General features: G+C 37.2%; 1 protein-coding gene across 1 annotated transcript; it reads left to right on the top strand.

The window, feature by feature from the left end:
- Positions 1 to 8,090: 8,090 nt before the first annotated feature.
- On the top strand, positions 8,091 to 8,831 carry LOC148947063 (protein CFDP2-like). Its single transcript, XM_089096502.1, has one exon. The coding sequence runs from the start codon at positions 8,091 to 8,093 to the stop codon at positions 8,829 to 8,831; it is 741 nt and encodes a 246-aa protein (XP_088952628.1).
- The last annotated feature ends 17,129 nt before the right edge of the window (positions 8,832 to 25,960 follow it).

The raw sequence follows: 25,960 nt of genomic DNA, 5'->3' as shown, positions 1-25,960 counted from the left end.
AGGGACATAACTGTAGTGCGTGATCGAGGTGCAAATGTAGTAAGAGCCTGTACAATTATGGATGTGAAGTTAAGAGGAAGAAATGTGAAGCCAAAGAAGCCCATGGGCTTCACAATCTGATTACAGTTGATGGAGTGTCAAAAGTTACAAAAGTTTGTTCTTTGGTGAAAAAGGCTCGACTTATTGTCAAAGCCTTGACTTACAGAGTATCTGATTTAATCTAGACATCCGAATCCTATTTTGAACTCGAAGAACTGAGCGAGCTTGATCAGGTTTTAGATGCAGATTCAGAGCTGCCCATTGTTCATGGGGCCGAGAAAATACCCTGCAGTGGAAGAAATGACAATTACAGGATGCTCAAAAGAGATCTTCCCACGCGGTGGAACGCCACTTATACAATGTTGGAAAGTATTTTAATCCATAAGCCTGTTGTATCGACTCTACTACTACTAACAACTCACCGCAGCACCAAGCTGAGTGAGGCCAACACAGCTACGCACGCTTCTCCTCCGCCCCAATCTATTCAAAGCCTCCCTTTTTACAACCGCCCACGAAGTTCCCATTTCCATTAAATCTTTCTTTATGACGTCCTCCCAACCCAGACGGGGACGACCTACTTTCCGTTTAGCCCTAGATGGTTGGCCAAAAAGAACAATCTTCGGCAATCTGTCATCCTTCATCCGCACAAAATACCCTAACCACCTCAACCTTTCTTTCATTATAACCCTAGAGAGCGGTATTGAAACACATTTTTCGTATAGCCCTATTGTTTGAAATACGGTCAGTCAGCCGGGTACCCAGAACAATCTTTAAGCAATTTTTCTGGAAGACATCTACCAAATCTTCATCTGCTTTTCGGAGCGTCCATACTTCAGAGCCATATTTGACCACTGTCATCACTGTAGCTTCTGATATTCTAATCTTGGTTTCCAGACTTATCTTCCCATTCTTCCAGACTTTTTTTAACTGTGAAAAAACACCCTGAGCCTTGGCTATTCTATTTTTAACATCTTCCCTGCTCCCACCATCTTTACTAATAATACTACCAAGGTAAGTGAAGCTGCCCACCTGATCAATCTTTTCATTACCCAACGTCACCTTTTCATTTTCACTTATTCCTAGCCTTAGTGACTTAGTCTTCCTAAAATTAATTTTCAAACCGATTCTAGCACCCTGAAATCGCAAAACCTCTAAAACTTCATTCATTTTGTTCACACTTTCATCTAGGATGCTTAAATCATCAGCATAATCCAAGTCCAGGAGACTTTTTCCTCCCCATTTGATTCCGTGGTCTCCCATTGCCTTTCCTGTGCTCCTTAAAACAAAGTCCATCAAAATAATCCATATAAAGGGGGATAGAACACAACACTGCTTAACTCCTGATTTAATACAAAACCAGCTGCTAACCTCAATTCCTACCTTAACCGCAGCAGTGTCATTCTCGTACATAGCACTAATCACTTTATTGTATTTGTCTGGTATACCATACAAGGATAAAACCTTTACTAACGCTCTTCTATCAACAGAATCGAACGCTTGCTCATAATCTATAAAACTGAGGACCAAAGGTGTTTGAAAACTCAGGCACTTCTCAATTATTAGCCTAAGAATGAAAATTTGGTCGACACATCCTCTATCTTTTCTAAAACCGCACTGTTCTTCTCTTAAAACTTTGTCTATGGCATCTCTCAGTCTAAAAAGTATCCTATAACGAAGTAATTTGCTACCTAAAGAGACCAGACTAATGCCTCGATAATTACCACACTCACTTTTATCACCTTTCTTAAAAAGTGGCTTAACCCTCTCGTGGGCGAATTTCCGATTTTTCAGATAAACTGACAGGACAAAGTTCTTCCCTATGTAGAAAAATACGTAGATTTCAGATATGTATTCAGAAACTGACAAAAAAAGATAAAAAGGTAAAATATGCTACTGTCCACATATGGGGACGCCGCCCAGAAAACACTCTTTCGAAAGGCTTATCGGACACTGTGAAAGTTCTCGAAACCTTCAGGGCAAAATGCGACTATGCATTTTTTGCGGATGAATCTCGTTTTACTCTTGCAGTTCTTGTCTTGGCATCGAGAAGCGTTATTTTTGTCGGACTTGCCATGCCAATGGCCACTCAGACCATCAAGTCGGATATCGTTTGGGACAGCAATGACAGTCCTTTTCTTGACAAAGCCGATTTTTGAAGGCCGACCAGGGCTTGTCCTCATCCGCACCATCCCTTTGTTCGTCATAGCTACTTCAACAGACCCTTTGAAATGGGGGAGATCAAGTGTGCCGACAGGGTAGGTTCTTCTGTAGAGAATCCAAGCGTTGACAACAGCAACATCAAGGAAATGGTGGAAAAGGCGCATGTAGCAACCTTTGTTTCGAAAGTAGTTTTGTAAAGTGAAGTCAGCGAATCCACCAAATCCACGCCTCCCATACACTTATTATATTCCTTCATTGCGTATGGCCTTTCAACCGCCACTTTCCATTTCGCTGTGCTGCACCATCTCTGGGCACTGTCAGTTGGAGCATAACCAGCGAAGGATGAACAAACATTTACGAGATTGTTGTCTTTCCAGCGTAAAACCGTCACTCCTTCAGCAGACGTAGCAAACGACGAGGTTCCTCGCTTTTTCTTTTTCATTTCGACTTCTGTTATTAGCTTAGGTGCAGCATCTCCAAGTTGATTTGCGCGAAGGGTTCCAACACTATAAATCTTTTCCTTTGCTAAGGCTTCCACCAGAGATACCGAGGTAAAATAGTTGTCGAAATGCACTTTAACGTTTGTGTTTTCGAGGCCACGAGTGAGTTTCACAACCATGTCTGCTCCTAACCCGTACACTGGTGGGTTGCGGTTGGGACCGCTGCCTTGATATGGCTCAAAATCATACACATATCCTGAGACTCCAGCCCGAACCCAAATTTTGAAACCTCACTTAGTTGGTTTAGATGCCATATACTACTTGAGGCTGCTTCTTCCCTTGAAGGTGACCAATATCTCGTCTAATGAACTGTATTTTTCGTCGGCCACTGCTGCTTTGAAAGAGTTGCGCAACATCTCCAAAAATGGGCGGATCTTGTTGTATTTGTCAGTAGTGAAATGTAAACATTCTCTGATGTTTTTGAACCTTTTGCTTGAAATATAATCAGCAATTTGAGGGAGCCTCAGGCTATTTGACCAGTAGTTTTCAATTCTTGGGTATCGAACATAGCTCATTATCAGAAGGCATCCAACATAGATGCGTAGTTCTGCTGATGTCAAATTCAACTCATACCCTTTTTTTGACAATGCATAAGCGTTAGACTCCCTGACGACCATTGCAAGAAATTCGTCGGAAAGAAGTCCCTCAAAGAAATCGACAGGATCCGACTCGTTGCTGAGATTGAGCAAGACCCGGCCATCACCGGTGAACGAAGGAACTGACTCTGCTAGAGGATTATCGGCATTGGCTCTTCAAATACGTCGTCTGGCCTTGACCGATTTAGACTTTGGGTTGTCTCGTGGAACTTTGGTTTTAGCTGCAATCCCACTGTTAGACTGTGAAGGAGTGGTCTGTGATGTTCCATCTGGAACTGAACTGGTGACAGAAGGGTCTGCTTGCGACGTCGCAAAAGAAGCAGAACTATTGGGCTCCGTGCTTGGGCTTTTCCTTTTCCTTGCATAAGTTCTAGCAACACGCTGGAGAGATGGTTCCGTTCGATCAGGTTCCGCTACCTCGTGGTCTACACTGTCTTCGTCTGTAGCTCTCTCTTACGTATCGCTAGCCGCTGGGCTCAATCCGGTAGTAAGTTAGACATCCTCTTCTTCACATGGAGGCTCCCAAGTGGGATATCTGCCATCTTCTTCGTCGGAGGAAAGATCTGGTTGGTCTGAATCGATTCCATTGTCACTATAGTCTTCAAACATGATTTTCATAATTTCTTCATCATTCCTGATTTTTAGCCGACTCATCTGTAAAGAACAGAAGCTTTACTAGTTTGCGAGCACAAGGTACAAGCGGGGACAAATGAACAGTAGTGTTACCTGTGGCAACAGTAGTGTTACTAGTGTTACCTACGGAAACTGTACGGAACGAAAACTATACAGAAAGCTGGCGCTAATGGGCAATGTCCTCATGTGGGGACAGAATGAAAATAGATGGCTCAACTGTATGAAATATTTAGAAGTTGAAAAAATTACTTTAACACACTTCTAAGGGTATGAATTCTCTGAGAAAATATTCCCGGCTTCCCCAGGTCAGCGATAATGTCTATAAAATAAAGAAAAAGTGGAATTACCTTGCAAATCCTTGATAAACTCAAATTACAATTTTCTGCTAAAATGGCAGGAAGAAAGCACAGCGTATCCGGTAGACGGCTCTTCAGGGACGTTTATGGAAGAGTCGGTAATCAGATGGCACCAGGAAACATATGTTAAAAGCTCAACTTTGGGTAAAGAGGGGGTTACAATTAAGTGTCCTCAAAACCAACCAGCGCCCGCGAGAGGGTTAATTAAGGTTTTCCTAAAATCATTAGGTACTTCCCCTTTTTCAAAAATCAAATTCATGATCTTCAATAACTTATTTCTAACCTCAGAGCCACCATATTTAAGAAACTCACTTACCACCTTATGAGCACCTGGAGCCTTATTATTCTTTAATCCTTTTAGTACTGTTGCTAATTCCTCCTCACAAAACAAATCTTCCTTCACATCCAAGGTATTACAAACTTTTCATTTTCATTTAAATTTTTTTCCTGCAACTCTATCTCGGTTAAGCAAGTTCTCAAGTCTCTCTTTAGTTTTTTCCTTATCGCTAATTGCGACCCCATTCCTATCTTTAACTGGGACAAGTCCGGATTGACTACTCCCTCTCCTCTCCCTCTCCCTCTCAATTGACTACTCCCTTTGACTATTAAAAAGGGAACTAGCCATTTAAATTTCCTATCAAATGAGCCCTTTCTGGAGTTTCTACGACAACGTTGTCTACACAAAACATTAGATGTCCCCAGAGCACAACTTAAAACCCTTGCCATGAGGGCTGTTGGGGAGTTGTCATCTTCAAAAACCTAATTTCCAGAACTTAAAACTACGTGTAATAAAATGGCTATCTCAAAATTTCGATTGGATGTGTTTGGGGAAAAGGTGGGCGTGGGAAGGGGGTTATTTGCCCTCCAATCACTTTCGACTATTAAAAAGGGCACTAGCCCTTTGAATTTCCAATCGAATGAGCCTTTTTTGAAGTTTCTACGACAACGCCTTCTACATAAACCTTATATGCCCCCAGGGCATAATTTAAACAGCCAGCGCTATTGCGCTGCCTATGATTTTGTGCAATATTGTTCTTCGATCTCAATTAACTGCAAGAAAGTTGTTTGTTTTAGTAAATATAGTTTTCAGTGTTAGATTGTGTTGATACGGACATTTCTTACCCACTTGGTGTGGATTTAATACTCTGGAGAACTGAATGTCCGTGTTATCAATTTCTTCGTCATAAGCGGGTGCATCTGGGTTTGTAACTCCAGGAACTGGAAAGTAGCGAACTTTTCCATATGGGAATTCATCCCCAATTTGAGTCCAATGACAGGTCTAACATATCAAAAAATTTTGATTCTTAAAATGTTATATGTCACTAAGTGCACTCTCGTTGATTAGTGGATTTGTGATTGTGTTCTCATTGTCAATTCTTGCAAATAGGACCTCCCAAAATTCAAATAATGACTGCTGCCTCTGCTCTGAACCATATTGACTATGAAGTAAGCTCCTAAGCATCTTTGTTGATTCCTTCTTGTGAAGAGATGACAATGCAACCCGTTCGATTTCTTTTCAAGTGGGGCCTGTTAAATTGGTAACAGGTAACAGGATTATGTAAAGTATCTGGGTTTTTTGTCCGTTTTGGTGACAATACTTCCTTAAAGCTTATTCTCCTTTTCCTGTTGGATTTTTAAACTTGTTTTCAGTTTTTTTCTGAGGTCGTTCATGAGTCTGCTCTTGTTTGCCAGTAGTGTCAATAATTGGCTGCTTAGGATCAGAGGTAACGCTATAGCGTTGCCTATAGTAAAGGCCATACGGCTCCAATGTTTTATTTTTATTATTATTATTTTTTCCCACAGGCAATTCATATGGAAGGGGTCGTCGTAGAAACTTCAAAGGGGCTCATTCGATTGGACATCGAGAGTTCTAGTGGCCTTTTTAATACTCGAAAGTGATTGGAGGGTAACTAGCCCCCCCTCCATCATTCTCCCAAACACATCCAAGCAAAATTTTGAGATAGCCATTATGTTCAGCGTAGTCGATTTTCAGATAGAAAATATGTTTTTGAGGAGGACACTTCCCCACAACCCTCTATGCAAGGGTTTTAAGTTATGCCCTGGGGGCATACAAGGTTTTTTTAGAAGGCGTTGTCGTAGAAACTTCAAAAAAGACTCATTCGATTGGAAATTCAAAGGACTAGTGCCCTTTTTAAAAGTAGAAAGTGATAGGAGGGCACCTCCCCCCCCCCACGCCCATCATTCCCCCAAACAAATTCAATCAAAATTTTGAGATAGCCATTTTGTTCAGCGTAGATGACTTCCAGATATAACATATGTTTTTGAGGAGGACACTCCCCCACAACCCTCAGGGCAAGGGTTTTAAGTTATGCCTTGGGGCATACAAGGTTTTTTTTATAGAAGGTGTTTTCGTAGAAACTTCAAAAAAAGCTCATTCGTTTTGAAGTTCAAAATGCTAGTGCCCTTTTTAATAGTCGAAAGTGATATGAGGGCAACTACCCCCCCCCCTCTCACCCCCACCTTTTCCTCAAACACATCCAATTTTTTTCTTGGTTTCCATACCAGGGCACTTTGTATCGAAGGAGCTGTCGAAGAAACTACGAAAAGGGCTTAGTCGATTAGAAATTGCAGTGGCCTGGGCCCTTTTTAATGGTCGAAAGTGATTGGAAGGCAATTAACACCCCTTCCACGCCCACCATTTCCCCAAACACATCCAATCAAAATTTTGACTTAGCCATTTTGTTCAGCATAGTTGATTTCCAGATAAAAATTATGTTTTTAAGGAGGATACTCCCCAACAGCCCTTAGGGCAAGAGTTGTAAGTTATGCCCTGGGGGCATATAAGAACGATGTTGGCACAATGTATTATTTATTATTTTATTCCTTTAGACCAGGGCAGTTCGTATCGAAAAGGTTTTCGTAGAATTTTCGAAAAGGGCTTCATTCAATTGGAAATTGCAGTGGCTTGTGCCCTTTTTAATAGTTTAAAGTGATTGAAAGGGGACTAACACCCCTTACACACCTACCATTTTCCGAAAAACAACCAATCAAAATTGTGAGATAGCAATTTTGTTCAGCGTAGTTGATTTCCAGATAGAAATTATGTTTTTGAGGAGGACACTCCCCAACAATCCTCAGGGCAAGGATTGTAAGTTGTGCCCTGGGGGCTATAAGTTTTTATAGAAATTGTTTTCGTAGAAACTTAAAAAAGGCTCATTCGATTGGAAATTCAAAGGGCTAGTGCCCTTTTTAATAATCGAAAGTGAATGGTGGAGCAACTAACCCCCCTCTCACGCCCAGATTTTCCCCAAACACATCCAATCAAAGTTTAGAGATAGCCATTTTGCTCAACGTAGTTGAAAGTTTTGGAAATTATGTATTTAAGGATGACAACCCCCCCGAGGCAAAGGTGAGTCAGTTTTTTCAGTAGGGGCCCTCCACAGGCCACTCAGCGCGTCCCCAGGTGACGGATAGTGGAACTTCCTACAGATATGTAGGGTACCTCCATAAAGGGAGGCGCGGACCAATGGGGGACCTAGCCCCTGGGGGTCCAAAATTGAAACTGGAGTACCCTCGCCCGGGGGTCATAAATACAGGCGGAGGAGGAAGAAGGCACCTCTGACGAACACTGGACAGGGCCCATTGGCGTGTGGACACGTCCCGCTAGTTTTGAACCTTCTTCCAGCAATGGGTTAAATTGTATGGTACTGCAGGATGCAATCGTGGGAGGATCCTCTCCAGGAGGACAACTGCAAAAGGGTGGAAGATCTAAAATTGGACAACGGCTTCTGCACGTGAAATGGTCTGGGGGAGCCCTTGTTCAAGCCAATTTTCGTGAAACACCAATGGATACTGAAGATCAAATGCAAAGAGAAACTACTACTACGGCGTTCGCGGTAGCCGACGTGGACCAGGTCAGGGTGGTGCCTGGCCCGACAAGTATGCAAGCCACCCGACCAAGAAGACATTTACCTATTGGCACGTGGAATGTTTGCAGCTGCAAGCTGGAATCCACGCAACTGCTCCTAGCAAGGGATCTACAAAAGTATAATATCAACGTTTGTTGTATGTCAGAAACGAGACTGAATGATGTTCTGTCCAAAAAGTTGAACGTTTCCGAATCTGACTCATTCCAGTTCTACAACTGGGGTCCCAAGGATGGTTCCGGCCAAAAAGGAGTTGGGTTCCTTATAGACAATCCTACTGCTTCATGCGTTACCTCTTGGGAGGCAGTGTCACCAAGGATCGCCATGATTAGATTGAGACGCCACATCAGCCATATAATCTTAATCGCTGTGTACGCTCCGATAATGGACAGCAGTGACGCGGTCAAAGATGCCTTTTATTATGACCTACAACGGATCATTGACAAGACACCAAGGCGTGATATACTGTTTGTCGCTGGAGACTGGAACGCCCGGCCTGGCAGAGTAAACTCCGACACAGCAGCAGTTATTGGCCACCATACCGTTGGTAACAGATTCATCAATGGAGAAAGGCTCTTACAGGTAGCCGGATACAAGAACCTATGCGTCACAAACACTCTCTCTGAGCCCAAGAGACTCCACCTCTTAACATGGCGTTGAAACGACGGCGTAACAACAGCTCAGATTGACCACATTTTAGTCAGCAGAAGATGGAGGAGCTCCTGCACAGATTCCCGGGTATGCAGAGGAGCAGACACAGGATCTTTAAATGGATCTGATCACTATCTCCTCGCTTGCAAAATCCGTCACCGCCTCAGTAGATAGAAGCGACAGAAGGCAGGGAAGCACCTCGATGTGTCAAAACTAAGATGCCCGGAAATTAAAGCCGACTTCGAGTTAAAGCTAAGCAACCGGTTCAAATCCTTGAACCTTCTTTCACACTTCAACGAAGAATGGATGCAAATAAAAATTGCAACACAAGACGTAGCTGAGGAGGTGCTTGGTCACACAAAACGAAAACAACGAGCCTGGATCTCTGACCATACCATAGAACTAGTCGAGAAGAAGCGACCCTTCGTGGGAGGTGCAAAAGAACCCTTAAAAGTGGCCTGCAAAGCAATTAAACAGTCACTGAAACGGGACAGAGAAAAGTACTGGTCAGATCTGGCGAATGAATTGGAACAAGCGTCCAAGAACCACAACAGCAGGAAAATGTTCAAACTGAAAGAAGCAACAGAAAAAGCTCCTGTAGCGATTGACACACTGAAAGATAAGCCCGGAGAACTTATCCGAACAGAAGAAGGACGCATGGAACGCTGGCGAGAGTATTTTTCTGAGCTACTGAACCCTGTCAAACCCCCTTGCGATCTATCGGCTTTCTTGAGTGCTGATAGAGAGCCCTACGCAATAAACCTCGATCCGCCAAGTATTGCAGACGTAGAAAAAACGCTGAAGTGCATGAAAAACAATAAAACTCCAAGAGAGGATGGGATCCCTTCTAAAATGTTCAAGTCCTCACCAACTCTACTATGCCGCCTAACCGACCTGTTTGTCCAGGTATGGACGACGAAGACCTTCCCAAAAGACTAGAAAGTATCAGTCCTCATTCCGCTATGCAAAAACGGAGATAAGGCCATTTGCGGAAACCATAGAGGTATCTCCCTGATCGACCATGCCATGAAAATCTTCTGCGTAATTCTTCTGAATCGATTCAAAGACGCACGTGACAAATTAACCAGTCCTGAACAAGCAGGCCTCAGACCAGGCAGAGGCTGTCCAGAACATATATCGACGATTCACCTCATCCTTTAGTAGTACGGAAGGTTTGGTCTACCCGCTTATCATTCCTTTTATTGACATTGTAGCTGCCTTCAATTCCCTCACCAGAATCGAGCTATGGAGAATTGTGGCTAAAGATGATCACCACAAGATGTTATTGAGATACTCCGAAGTTCGTATACGGACACTGAGACTTGCATCCGTGTTTCCAGCCATTACACCCCTAAGTTTCCCGTCGAGTTTGAGGTAAAACAGGGATACCCCCTGTTGCCTACATTATTCAACTGCACGATAGACTGGATCATAAATAATGCAATGAGAAACCATAGCGGAATAGTTTTCGGACAAATACCTGGTTTCCTCCAGTCACTGACAGATTTGGACTTCGCAGACGACGTAGCTGAGCTCAAAACCACCACCGACAGCTTACAAGGCATGATAGGCGATACCTCTGAGGTCTCAAAGCGCATCGGACTGACCATCAGTGCCGCAAAGACTAAAGTACTGGCTCTCAACCAACCCGCTCCTTGCCAGGTTACCCTTGACAGCGAGCCAATAGAAAACGTCGAGGAATTCAAGTATCTTGGCTCTATCATTACACCAGATGGCAGAGCTGAAATGGATATCTCTGCCCGCATAGCAAAAGCCTGGGGAGTCTTTACTAGTCTGAAAAAAGCACTATGGACCAGACGGGAGATCTCAACCAAAACAAAAGTCTGAATCTATTTTGCTGTTCGAGCAGTACTACTTTATGCTTGCGAGACATGGCCGATCAAGGCTGAAGACGCGAGAGCTTTGGATGTGTTTGACCACCGCTGCCTTCGTTATATCCTCCGCATTAAGGGACAGGACTGGATTTCCAATAGTGAATTAAGAAGTCGCTGTTTCCAATCAGAAGAGATATCGCTTATCATTAAAAAACGTCGCCTGAAGCTTCTTGGCCACACATTGCGCCATCCTGAAGGCACAATATGTCGAGACGTCCTTGTCTGCGAACCAGCCCCCTCCTGGAAACGTAAACCAGGAGGACAAAGAAGAACCGTGGGGACCGTGGGGAGGATTCAGGAGACACAGTCGGAGATGGGACAAAGACTGGCTGAAGATCGGCGGAGAAGCTGCAGCCAACAGAACCGAGTGGTCGTCGGAAGTCACTCCAAGATCCTTTGGTGCCGGGCAGGACAGCTCATTGTCTGGTTCCCGCCAAAAGTAAAAAGTAAAGTAAGAGGCAAAGGTGGTAAGTGACGCCTTGGGGGCATATAAGGTTTTTTCGTAAAAACTTCAACAGGAGCTCATTCAATTGGACATTGATAGGGCTAGTGGCATTTTTAATATTCGAAAGTGATTGGAGGGTAACTAACCCTCCTCTCACCCGCACCATTCCTCATACATATCCAATAAAAAATTTTAGATAGCTACTTTGTCCAACGTAGTAGAAAGTTCTGTAAATTAGGTCTTTGAGGAAGACAACCCCCCCCCCAGCCCTCAGGGCAAGGGTTGTAAGTATTGCCCTAACGCCCTAAGCGACTAACGCCCCTCTCACGCCCACCATTTCCCCAAACACATTCAATCAAAATTTTGACAGCCATTTTGTTTAACGTAGTTGAAAATTCTGGAAATTAGGTCTTAGACGATGACAACTACCCTAATAGCCCTTAGGGTAAGGGTTGTAATTTATACCCTGGGGGCATATAATGTGTTTATAGAAAGCGTTGTCGTAGATACTCAAAAAGGTCTCATTCGATTGGAAATCGAAAGGCCTAGTGCCCTTTTTAATAGTCGAAAATGATTGGAAGACTTGATATTTTTATATTTAAGATCAATGTGGGTATAATGTATTATTTTTTGTTGTTTTTGTAGTTTAGATCAGGGCACTTCGTATCGAAGGAGTTCTTGGAAAATGGCTTATTCGATTGAAAATAGAAAGAGCTGATGCTCTTTTTAACAGTCGAAAGTGACTGGAGAGCAACTAATTTCCCTCCCACGCCCACCCTCCCATTTGCCCATTATGTTTAAAAACTAAATCTTCCCTTAAGATTAAATCAAAAAGCACTGTGTTAATGCTAAGTCCCAATAAGGCATCTCAGCAGTATCCCAAGAATGACAAAGGGTATTATGCTCAAACTTTCGGACTACTTTTATTCTTAAAATTTAACCAAATCAAAATAGAGTAAGTGTATCCAAGCTATCAAAGAAAGTAAACATATTTTTTTGCGAATGGTATCGAGTTTTCCATTTCAGGTCAAGTAGAGGAGGTATGGAACTAAATTAAACAATACTATTTGTGTACAGATTTTTAACAGAATGTATGTTGTTAAAAATTGCAGAAATTTTTCTCTAGCATACAAACAGCAGGCCAAACTATAAAGTCTTCAAAAACTAAAAGATTTAAATTATAATTTTCTTTTTCTTCATTAGACTATGTCAATATAACACGAAAAGAAATTAATTTAAAAAAAACTTTTTCCACAAAATAAGTTTTTCATAGAAAGGTAAAGAACTCCATTAAACGAAAAACAAACAAAACTAAAATCAAATAATCTACCAAGTGTGAAACTACCACAAATAAGCAGCGATAAATAAATGAAACCCAAAACGAACAGAACTTACAATAAATAACCGAGACAGACTCAAAATGAGCAGAAATAAACATAAATTGGGCTCAAAATATCTATGCCTTCCCAAGGCCAGAACATAATTTGCACTTTATTGAAAAATATGCAAATGAATGTGCATTGTCAGTTTGATATACATATACTGATATTGAGTAATCAAAATGTTAATGTTATTTGATTTATTAAAGTTATAAAAGTAAAAATATTTAAATTTTTTCAGTAAAGTACAAATTATGTTCTGGCCTTGGGGAGGCATAGGGGTTTTGAGCCCAACTTATGTTAATTTCTACTAGTTTTGAGTTTGACTCGGTTATTTATGGCAATTTCTGTTCGTTTTGGGTTTCATTTATTTATTGATGCTGATTTGTGGTAGTTTTACCCTTGGTAGATTATTTAATTTTATTTTTGTTCATTTTGGTTCAATGGAGTTCTTTACTTTTCTTTGAAAAACTTATTTTGTGGGAAAGGTTTTTTTTCATTAATCACTACAAAGATCGTAGAAATGGATTTGGATTCAATTGGTCTTGAAACCACTGATGAATCCAATATAATAGGCACAAATTACAGAGAATTCTCGAAGTCAATACATATGTACAAGATTATTGCTGCTGCAATTCAAGTTGGTTTAACTTTTGATTGCGGGCATTAATTTGTCAACCGAAAAACATTTGAGGGACGGTGGTGTATTTGTAATGATTCTATAGTGCGAAATCAAAAGAATATGGACGCAACTGGCCTATTAGATATGACTTTTCTCATTCTTGAGAAACACTCTTAAGACCAATGTGGGAATATAATGTTTTGTCACTTTAAGGAAGTTGACGAAGATTACTTCATCATTTACCCAAAAGAAATTGAGGGACACTGAGGACCTGCAATCGCTATGTATTGCGGAGCCAAAACCACGAGGACACCAGTATCTTATCAGATATGATTAGTATAATATAGGACTACATTACTTTAAAGTATGTTCAGAATTAAGCTAAATCCTAAAATATTGCCAGAGCTCTCATTGTGGGCAGTAATTCATCTAACCCATCTGAGAGTTATCTCTACCTTGTTTTATAAAATAATGACTTTGTTTGCAGATAAACTCTTGAATACTGAACTTTCGGCTGGCCTTTCGGATATGTCTTTTCTCATTCTTGAGAAATATTCTTAAGAAAAAAAATTGGAAATACAAAGTTTGGTCGCTTTAAGAGAGATAACCATGAGGCTAAAGTTGGATTACGAAACATATAAGAGTTACATTAGTTAAAAACATGTTTAGAATTATTACGGTAGAATAGAAAATAATTTAATATTAGTACGAGTTGCAACTAAGATATTAAACCACTCTTCAACTTTTTTCTCAAGGTTATCCAGATAGTTTACTTTAAGATAAGCCCAGAGAAATTATAGGCTACTACGTTGGTACAACTTTTGAAAGTGGTCATTACTTTATAATTTACACAGGAGAATTAGAGGGACACTGAGTACCTATAATGAATATATTTTCTGGAATCAAAGAGATGAGAACGCCAATGACTTTTCAGATATGATTGGAGTACAGTTAATACTACATCAGTTTGAAGTATATTCAGAACTAAGGTAAATTATAAAATATTGTAAAAAAAACAAAACAAATATTGTCACCCTATGAGAATTATTCCTAAGATATTTCCAAGTAGTATAGTTCAATATAAGGCTATGCAAATAGGAACTGTAGGGCTAATTTTTCTGAAATCAAAACGGTATTACTACCACTGGATGTAATCCAAAGAATATGGATGCGGCTGACCTATCAGATATATCTATTCTGTTTCTTGAGAAGTATATTTAAGAAAACAATTCTGCAACTATAATTCTTGGTGAGTTTATCAAAGGTACCAATCAGGCTAAGATTGGATTACGAGACTGTTGAAATTTACATTATTTGAAAGCATGTTTTGAATTAAGGTAGAATATAAAATAGAGTCACATATAAATATATATATATATATATATATATATATATATATATATATATATATATATATATATATATATATATATATATATATATATATATATATATATATATATATATATATATATATATATATATATATATATATTTTTTTATATATATATATATATATATATATATATATATATATATATATATATATATATATATATATATATATATATATATATATATATATATATTCATTTTTACTTTGCTGAAGACAGCCCTTGGATATAGGGTCAAAATATTCGTTCGAGGTTTGAGCTTCACTAACCTATGACAAAGTACCTGTTGTTCTACCTTTGTTTGAGCTTATGATGGAAAGGCAGTGTGGTCTTCATTGCTGTTTATAATTTATAAGAGCTTTATTGTATAGTATTTTTGGGATTTGGGAAGCTATTTTGTATTTGGTAAAAACTATTTTGCATTTGTTAAGAACTATTTTGTGTTTTTTTTTGAAAGAATTTGCATTTCATAAAAACTGGTTTTTAAACACTATTTTGAAATTTTATAAGAAGTATTTTGTGTTTTTTTATAGCTATTTTGTATTTTGTAGGAATCATTTCATATATTGTGAGAAGTATTTTATTGTATTTATATATATCATATTTTGTATTTTCTAAGAACTACCGGTATTTAATGTTTGTAATTTGGATTTTGCAGGAAATATTCTGTATTTTATAAAACTATTCTATATTTTAATAGAAATTTTTGTATTTTGTATGAACTATTTGGTACTTTATAACTATATTGAATGTCTTAGGTACTATTTGCGTTTTATAAAGATTATCTTTCTTTGTAAGAACTATTTTGTAGGAATTATTTTGCGTTTTATATGAAGTATATTCGATTTATAGGTAATATTTTGAATTTGTAAGAACTGTTTTGTATTTGTTTGAACTATTTTTTAGGTCATGTAACTATTTTGTATGAGCTATTTTGGACTTTGCGAGTTTACATTTTTAATATAAAAAGAACTATTTTACATTTTTTTAAAGAACTATTTGTGTTCAATAAGATCATTATTTGGATTTTGAATGAGATATTTTGTAATTGTAAGAAGTATTTTGTTTTTATAATAATTTATTTTATTTTGTAAGAACTATTTTGGTATATATTCCTTATTTTATATTTTCTAAGAATTCTTTTGCATTTTTTGTAACTATTTTGTATTTTCTAAGAAGTGTTTATGCTCAATAGGAACATAAAAAGAATATATGTTAGATCTTTTATATATTCTTTATTTTATATTTTCGAAGAATTATTTTGCATTTTTTGTTGCTATTTTGTATTTTCTAAGAACTATTTATATTCAATAAGAGCTATTAATTTTCTAAGAACTGTTTATGTTCAATAAGAACATATGTTAGACCTTTTATACATTCTTTATTTTATATTTTCCAAGTATTATTTTGCATTTTTTGTAACTATTTTGTATTTTATAATAATTAATTTTGTAATTGTAAATAAGATACAATATGAGCATTATTTGGATTTTGAATGAGATGTTTTCTAATTGTAAGAACTATTTTGCATTTTATAATAATTATTTTTAAATAATTTCATGTAAACTATTTGTTTGAACTTATTTGGATTTTGTGAGAATTTTTATATTTTTTAAGAATTAAATTGAATTTTGTTGCAACTGTAATTGTTCAATAACAGCATTATTTGGATTTTGAATGAGATAGTTTGTTGCAATTGTAGTTCTTCAACAAGAGCATTATTTGGATTTTGAATGAGATATTTTGTAATTGTAAGAACTATTTTGTAGTTTATAATAGTGTAAATATCGTGAGAATAATTTTGTGTGAACTTTTTATATTTTGTAAGAATTATATTGAATTTTGTTGCAGCTGTAATTGTTCAATAAAAGCATTATTTGGATTCTGAATTAGATATGTTTTTTTAATTGTAATTATTCCATAAGAGCATTATTTGGATTTTGGATGAGATATTTTTTAATTGTAAGAACTATTTTGTATTTTATAATAATTATTTTTAAACTATTTCATGTAAACTATTCTGTATGAACTATTTTGAATTTTGTGAGAGCTTTTTATATTTTGTAAGAATCATATTGAATTTTGATGCATCTATTTTGTATTTTGTAAGAATTATTCTGTTTTGTAAGAACAATTTTACATTTTATAAGAAATATTTTATATTTTCAATAATTATTTTGCATTTTTTGTAACTATTTTGTATATTCTAAGAACTATTTATGTTCAATAAGAGCATTATTGGGATTTTGAATGGGATATTTTGTAATTGTAAGAACTATTTTGTATTTTATAATAATTATTTCTGTTTTGTAAGAACTCTTTTGAATGTTGTTAGATCTTTTATATATTCTGTAAGATCTAAATCTACTTTTGTAAGTATTATTTGTATTTTATATGAATTATTGTTTGTTTTGTAGAAACTATTTTGTATTTTGTGGGAATTTTTTCTTATTTGTAAGAACTAATTTCGTTGTTGTAAGAAATATTTTTATTTTGTGAGAACTATGAGAAACATTTTGTATTATGTAAGACCGATTTTTTATTTTTAGAACTTAGTTAGTAAAAAGTTTTGTGGGGACAAAAAATTAGAAAATGAAAAAAATATTAAAAAAGAAAAAAAATGAAAAAGGGAAAAAATGAAGAAAAAATAAGGCAAAAAAGAGCACAAAAAATCGAAAAAAATAATGAAAAAGGATGAAAAAAATAATAAAAATCAAAAAAATAAAAAAAGAGAAAAAAGTGATGGAAAAACATATGCAAAAAAAGAGCTCCCATCGCTCTTTATTAAGGCAGTGCCATTGTACTACCCATGATTTTGGTTTTAGTCAGAATTATTCTGTATTTTATAAGAGCTATTTTGTATGAACTACTTTGGATTTTGTAAGAACTATTTCTTATTTTGTGAGAACTATTTTTATTTGTAAGAACTAATATGGAATAAAATATTTGTATTTTGTTCAGACTATTTTGTATATTGTAAGAATTATTTTGTATTTTGTAAGAACTATTTTGTACTTTGTAAGAATTCATTTGTAAAGACATCTTCGTAAAGAATATTTGCAAAATCTATTTTGTAAGAAGTATTTTGTACTTTGTAAAAATTATTTTGTATTTGTAAGATTTATTTTGTATTTTTTTACGAACTATTTTGGATCGTGTAAAAACAAAACCATGTATTCTCATCAGTCATCTAAAAAATCAGATAATCGGCACTATGTGTATAACAAAATTGAAGCTGCTTCAAATAGGAAAAATCGGGCTTTGAGGGATTTATTTTGTGTTTATTACGTTTAGTTTAAAATTGTGGAGGTTAGAGCTTGAGTGAGTAGGAACAGAGGAACAGCCGTATAGGTACCAGTTGTCCATCAGGCCTTAAACTGCAGGAAACAGGCATCTTGAGTACTTGCACTTTCCACAAACCAATCAAATTATGTATTATGTCTTGTATTGTATATGAATATTGCATTGTGTATTTTGTGCAATATATTCTGAATGTGAAAAAGTACATTTGGTATCCAAAAACCTATTTCGATTTCATTTTCATTTTCTTAAAAAAGAAGATGTAGTGAATGTATTTTTATAAGACTTATTTTGTATTTTGTGTGAACACTTTTGTAAAAACATTTGTGTTTTCTAAGAAGTATTTTGTATTTTTTAAAAGCCTTTCCTGATTTTTAGGAATTATTTTGTATTTTGTAAGAGCACAACAATGCACTTCCATCAATCATCAATGAAGATAAAGTAATACGTATTATAGGAATGACAAACTTATCTGTATACCGTTCAAGGTAAAGCAACTACAACGATTAACATACATATACTGGTAAGAATTGCTGCTAACATTGAAGATTTTTATTATTGATAAATGGTTTTTATCTTTGCTTAGTGGATGATGCCTCATGCATGGGTGCCCATATGGAAGGGGGGTAGATGAGGGCCAGAGCCCCACCTCCTGGCTGAATGATGCTGCCTTATATTGTATATTTTTGTTTTGAGATTTCTATTATACAGCACTGGAAGTACTGATTAGACCAGCTAAGCCCCCCCTCTAAAATTCAGCTTATGGGTGCCAATGACCTAATGCTTTTTTCACAAAGAGGACTTTTTGTTCATATTCAAAAATCTGACGAACAAAAGATCTAAAGCCGAACTGGCCAGCCATGACAGAAAAAATATAAATACAACAAATGGATCTATGCCCAGTAAATAAAAACGAAGAAAAAACAAAATGAATATTTCGCCCTATCAAAAAGCGTCTTCAGCGTAGACAAAAAAAAATAAAAAATGTACATAAAACTAAAATAGACTCACCTAAAAACATAATACACAATTTCATAAAATTTACAATTTGGAGCTACCTTCGTGAAAGACCTCACAAAAGTAACTGGATTAAATCTTTTAAAATACCAAATTAACAAGGAATAAGTTATTGCGACATAATTCTATGCAAAGCTTTTGATGCTGCTATTCGCTTAGATTCATTATTTGAACTAACCCCTGGAGCTTTTTGCAATACTTTATTTTTTAAATTTGAATGGTGACGGCACCGTTCTTCAGTTCTGAAGACACAATCGTGATTAAATTTTGTATGCCGCAGCACTTGCCGGAAAGTTATTGCCTATTCCTGCAACTAGTGTAACCGCAGAAAGACTATTTTTGGTGGTAGGCCTGATAGTGAATATGATAGCTACTTAGAAAAGAAATGGCCTCAGTCCACACAGAGTGGATAAAATGATTCTCATTCACGAAAACTATAGCCACATCCCGCAGTTCAAATATACTTCTGAAGTTTGCCTGACGGAGCTTTTTATCGACTTGCACTAATATTCGAAGATAAATGATAAATTTTGTGATGCGGTATTCGAAGTTTTGTATGCAGTATTTTTCGATGAATAAAAATACTACTGATTTTGATAATTAATTCTGTTAGGAATACGTAGCTTTTAGATATTTCAACTATTCTGCAAGGGTTCTGAAATGCCACGGCCATTTCGTTTTTACCAGATTTCTTCTTTTCTTGATGAATAACGAAGAAGACCAGCGTCCAGCCAGTGACTCGCAAAGTTTCTGCTTCCTGAATAGGTAGAATATCTTGTAAATAAAATGGGATTTGAGAAAGACTGATCAAAAAATAAGCGCTTCTGGTCAACATTGATTACCTCGGTATTCTCTTACAGGTGTGACGTCGGGGACTAGTGGTAATTGTAATAGCAGTGGTAGCATACACATGCGTATTAAACCTTATAATAAAAACATTATATGTCCTCAGGGCATAACTTGCAACCCATACCTTGAGGGTTGTGGTGGTGGGTACCATTCTCAAAGACCTAATTTTCAGAATTTTAAAGTACGTTAACAAAATGGCAATCTCAAAACTTTGATTCAATATGTTTAGGGAAATGGTGGGTGTGAGAGGGGGATTTGTCGCCCTTCAATTATTTTTTACTATTAAAAAGGGTACTAGTCCTTTCAATTTCCAATCGAAGGATTCCTTTTTGAAGTTTCTACAAAAAGACTTTTTATAAAAACCTTTTATACCCCCAGAGCATAACTTACAACCCTTACCCCGAGGTTTTTTTTTTTGGGGGGGGGATTTCATCCTCAAAAACCTAATTTCCAAAACTTTCAACTACATTGAAAAAAGTGAATTTTGATTGGATGGGTTTGGGAAAATGGTGGGTGTGAGAGGAGGGTTAGTTACCCTCCAATCACTTTTGACTTTTCAAAAGGGCATTAGCCCTTTCAATTTTTAATTGAGTTAAGCCTTTTTGAAGGTTCTACGACAACACTATATAAAAACCTTATATGGCCCCAGGGCATAATTTACAACCCTTGCCCTGTGGGGGGTTTGTCACCATCAAAGACATAATTTCCAGAACTTTCAACTACGTTGAACAAAATAGATATCTCAAAATTTTGATTGGATTTGTTTGGGGAAATGGTAGAGGTGAGAGGAGGGTTCGTTGCCCTCCAATCACTTTCGACTGTCAAAAAGGGCACTAGCCCTTTCAACTTCCAATCGAATAAGCCCTTTTGGAAGTCTCCACAAAAATGCTTTTTATAATAACCTGATTCACTCCCAGGGCATAACTTACAACCCTTTCCCTGAGGATTTTTGGGGGTTTGTAATCTTCTAAATCATAATTTCCAGAAGTTTCTACTACGTTGAACAAAATGGCTATCTAAAAATTTTAATTGAATGTGTTTGAGGAAATGGTGGGCGTGAGAGGGGGGCTAGTTGCTCTCCATTCACTTTTGACTATTGAAAAAGGCACTAGCCCTTGTAATTTCCAATCAAATGAGCCCTTTTCGAAATTTCTACGACTACGACATCTATAAAAAACTTATTTGCATCTAGGGTATAACTTAAAACCCTTGCCCTGAGGCCTCTGAGGGGGTTGTCATCCTAAAAGACCTAATATCCAGAACTTTTAACTACGTTAAATAATTTGAATATCTCAAAATTTTGATTGGATGTGTTTGGGGAAATGTTGGACGTGAGACGGGGGTTAGTTGCCCTCCAATTACTTTCAAATATTAAAAAGTTCACTATCCCTTTCAATTTATAATCAAATGAGCCCTTTTTGAAGTTTTATGACAACGCTCTCTATAAAAACCTCATATGCCTCCAGGGCATTACTTACAATCCTTGGCCTGAGGGCTGTGGGAGGTTGTCATCCTTAAAAACATAATTTTCAGTGCTTTCAACTACGTTGAAAAAAATTGCTCTCAAAATTTTGATTTTATGTGTTTGAGAAAATGGTGGGCGTTCGAGGGGGTTTAGTTGCCCTTCAATTACTTTCGATTATTAAACAGGCCACTAGCCATTTAAATTTCAAATGGAATAAGCCCTCTTTGAAATTTTTAGACAATGCTTTCTATAAAAACCTTATATACCCTCAGGGCATAACTTACGACCCTTGCCCTGAGGGCTGTGGGGGAGGGGGCTGTCATCCTTAAGGACCTAATTTCCAAAACTTTCAACTACGTTTAACAAAATGGCTATCTGAAATTTTGGTTGTATGTGTTTTGGGAAAAGGTGGGCGTGCAAAGGGGGTTAGTTGCCCTCCAATCACTTTAGACTATTAAAAAGGGCACTAGCCCTTTGATTTTCAATTGAATGCGGCTTTTTTTAAGTTTCTAAAGCAAAGCTTTGAGTAAAAACCTTATATGCCCCCAGGGTATAACTTATAACCCTTGTCCTGAGGGCTCTGAGGGGTTATCGTCCTCAAAGACCTATTTTCCAGAACTTTCAACTACATTCAACAAAATGGCTATCTCAAAATTTTAATTGGATGTGTTTGGATAAATGTTGGGGTGGAAGGGGTGTTATTAGCCTTCCAATCACTTTCAACTATTAAAAAGGGCACTAGCCCTTTGATTTTCAATTGAATGCGGCTTTTTTTAAGTTTCTAAAGCAAAGCTTTCAGTAAAAACCTTATATGCCCCCAGGGTATAACTTATAACCCTTGTCCTGGGGGCTCTGAGGGGTTATCGTCCTCGAAGACCTAATTTCCAGAACTTTCTACTACGTTCAACAAAATGGCTATCTCAAAATTTTAATTGGATGTGTTTGGATAAATGTTGGGGTGGAAGGGGTGTTATTAGCCTTCCAATCACTTTCAACTATTAAAAAGGGCACTAGCCCTTTCGATTTCCAATCGAAACTTCACCCTTTTGAAGTTTTTACGACAACACTTTCTATGAAAATCTTATATGCCCCCAGGACATAACTTATAACCCTTGCCCTGATGGCTGTGGGAGGGCTGGGGGGTTCATCCTCAAAGACCTAATTTTCAGACCTTTCAACTGCGTTAAACAAAATGCATGTCTCAAAATTTTGATTGGATGTATTTGGGGAAAAATTGGGCCTCAGAGCCCTACAATCACTTTCAACTATTAAAAAGGGTGCTAGCCCTTTGAATTTCCAATTGAATGAGCCATTTTTGAAGTTTCTAAAACAATGTTTTCTATAAAAATCTAATATGCCCCCAGGACATAACTTACAACCTTTGCCCTGATGACTGTTGAGGAGTGTCCTCCTCAAAAACATAATTTCTATTTGGAAATCAACCACGCTGAACAAAATGGCAATCTCAAAATTTTGATTGGATGTGTTTGGGGAGATGTTGGTAATGGAAGCGGTGTTAGTTGCCTTCTAATCACTTTTGACTATTAAAAGGGGCCCTAGCCACTCCAATTTCCAATCGAATGAGCCCTTTTAGAAGTTTCTATGACAACTCCTTCGATAAGAAGTGCCCTGGTATATAACAAAAAAAAATAACACATTGTTCCAACATCGTTCTTTACTTAGGCACTGCGATTACGCTGCCCATGATATGACTATCTCAAAATTTTGGCCGGAAGCTTTTGGGAAAAAAAGGACGTGGGGAGGAGGGTCAGTCACCATCCAATCCCTCTTGAATTTTAAAAAGGAAGCTAGAACTTATTAAAGTGAGCTCGATTTTACCCTGAATTAGCCTTCTCCGAAGTATGTGACCACCCTTTCCAGAAAAACCTTAAATGTTAATAATGGGCAACTATTATAGCTTACAGCCCCTGCCCTGAGGGCTGTGTGGGTTTTTCATGAAGGGCATTTCTTCGGGAGGGCAAGGGGTAGTTGCCCCCTCAATAATTTGGAGAAAAAATATTATATTGCCCATTCTCCTTCACTATTCAGGTATGGATCCCTCTTGCCCCCCCCCCCCCCGAATAAAAAAGCTTCATCTACGCCCCTTGTTGTCATACCCAAAGACATAATTACTGGAACATTCGAAATGGATATCTCGGAATTTTGATTTTCGCTTTCACTTTCGACTATTAAAAATTGCACCGTATTTGTCCATTATCATCGAAAGTGCAATCGCGCTGCCTAAGTAAAGAACGATGTTGGCACAATGTATTATTTTTTTTTTTTTTTTTTTTTGTTGTTTTTTCCATACCAGGGCACTTCGTGTCGAAGGATTTGTCGTAGAAACTTATAAAAGGGCTAATTCGATTGGAAATTTGAGTGGCTAGTGCCCTTTTTAATAGTAGAAAGTGATTAAAACCCTATGCCCACAAAACCCTATGCCTTCCCAAGGCCAGAACATAATTTGCGATTCCCAAGGCCAGAACTTAATTTGCACTTTACTCAAAAAATATAATTGTTCTTACTTTTATAACTTTAATAAGTCAAATAATATTAACATTTTGATTACTAAGTATCACTATATGTATATTAAAGTGACAATGCGCATTCAATTGTATTTTTTTCAGTAAAGTGCAAATTATGTTCTGGCCTTGGGAAGGCATAGGGGCTTTGAGCCCAACTTATGTTAATTTCTGTTCGTTTTGAGTTTGACTCGGTTATTTAATGTAATTTATATTCGGTTTTGGGTTCATTTATTTATCAATGCTGATTTGCGGTAGTTTCACGCTTCGTAGATTATTTTATTTTATGATTGCTGATTTTGAGTTCTTTACTTTTCTTTAAAAAACTTATTTTGTGGAAAAAGTTTTTTTAATTAATTTCTCTTCGTTTTATATTGACATAAGTAGAAGTGACCCTAAAGGTCCCGTACTAACCACGTGGTTTATGGTCCAAATAAGGGCATAGCCTCCCTAGGGAGAATGATTGCGTAATCGGTCAATGACCTCTTTTTCCAAGGTCGATTTATTTGATGTTTCTATGTGTAATAACTCCGGAACGAAGGTTGCACATGCGTATTGAATTCTAACGGGAACAATGTTATTGATCTAGGACTCGAGGGGGAAGTGAATTTCCGAGAAATTGATTGTGTAATCGTTCGCGAATGTCATGGTGTCTAGAAATAGTATTTGTTGTTGTTGCTCTCGCCCAAATGTTATGAGTTTCCCGGAAACAGTTAGATCACGTGTTTCCTTCTCAGCCAATCAGCGAGTCGGATACATCCCCCTTCTCAGCCAATCAGAGGGCTTGTTTACATATGAGCGGCGGAGTGAATATAAGGAACGGGTTTTTTTGCTAGATTTGTGTTAGTCTGTGAATAGAATTCAAAGGAGTGAGAAGAAGAACAGTTTTGACTTTACTCATTTGGATATATATTTGTGTTGGCGATGAGTGGAATGTTTACCCTAGTAGAAGTTGATAGTGGAGTTGATGATAATAGTACAAGAGCACCAAACATTGCGGTGGAAATTACGAAAGGATCGCGGCTTTGTCTGGAATGGGATGCAGTATATGCAAGATATGTAATATCCTTGAGCAAATTTAAAATGGAGGATCAATTATGTTTCACCGCTAAAGTTGATATAGCACATGTGAATAGACTTTAATGTGCTTTAAGTGCATTGGTGAAACATATTGAAGACAATAAACAGTATCGTTAATTGTACATGCTCTGTATTATTGATTGTTATTGTTGTAACAATTCGTTACAACTATTTTGAAATCGAAAACGTTTCCATTCTTCTCTTATTAAGAGCGACGAATCAGGCTCAGTCTAGAGTCAGCAGTCAGGCTAAAAGTAGTGAAAAATGGAAGAATTCGAGACAGAGATAATTATTCAAAATCTAGAGTTTATGGAAAAATATTGGATTTTGGATAACGATTTTCTCGAGTTATCTCTTCAACGCAGGATATTCTCTCGTCAGGGAAAACTTGACAATATAATGAGGACTGATTCTCCCCATTGGACTATTGTATGAAACTTTTAAAATGTGATTCAAATGCTTATACTCAATTTATTGATATATTAATTGGAAAAAAGCAGAATCATATTGTGGATATACTTTTGAAAACATTGCCAATGGATTCAATGTAGATGGCTCCCCCCATCATTCGAAAGAAGTAACATTACAGAGTTACTCCTCTCTCCCACATTTCCCTCTCGTTGAATTTATGGAACGAAGAGGATCAGTTTCGTTTTAGCTGTGAGTGAGTTGACATCAGAAACCCAAAAATGTTCTATATATGTCCATTGTGCATGTACACTCTTGGCAGTTGGAATCAATGTGAGAATTGTACAATTATTGATGACTATAGTGAAAAGTATAAATTATGTAATCCTTGTAAATTACATAGAGGCTATGCAGTACAAATTAAAGGATGTAATTCATGTCTTGAGGAGGTGTGTGACTCTCATCCTAGAGGGCACCTGTGCTCCAATTGTCACTATGATAAATTTGATCAGTGGGAGAATACTTACCCCACTATAATCATAGCGGGGTAAGTATTCTCCAAACGTGATTTTAGGTATTTTGGGTATTCTCCAAAATCCCAAACGTGATTTTAGTTTATTTCTACGTGATTGGTATCGTCGTGGATTTAAATTATTCTGGGAAGAGGAATCTGGTCTACGATTCAACTGTTGGGGTAACAAGACAATCTGGTTTCTACGTCATCGCTGTGATGACACTGCCTACTATAACTATAAACCTAGT

This window comes from Artemia sp. Qi Xiang Cuo, chromosome 11, assembly GCF_049724085.1.
Source record: "Artemia sp. Qi Xiang Cuo chromosome 11, ASM4972408v1, whole genome shotgun sequence".
Lineage (NCBI taxonomy): Eukaryota > Metazoa > Arthropoda > Branchiopoda > Anostraca > Artemiidae > Artemia > Artemia sp. Qi Xiang Cuo.
The sequence above is the reverse complement of the archived record's forward strand: the minus strand, read 5'-3'. Positions and strand labels throughout refer to the sequence as shown.

Coding starts and splice junctions, on each gene's coding strand:
- LOC148947063 (XM_089096502.1), top strand. CDS start 8,091: ATGGATACTGAAGATCAAATGCAAAGAGAAACTACTACTACGGCGTTC.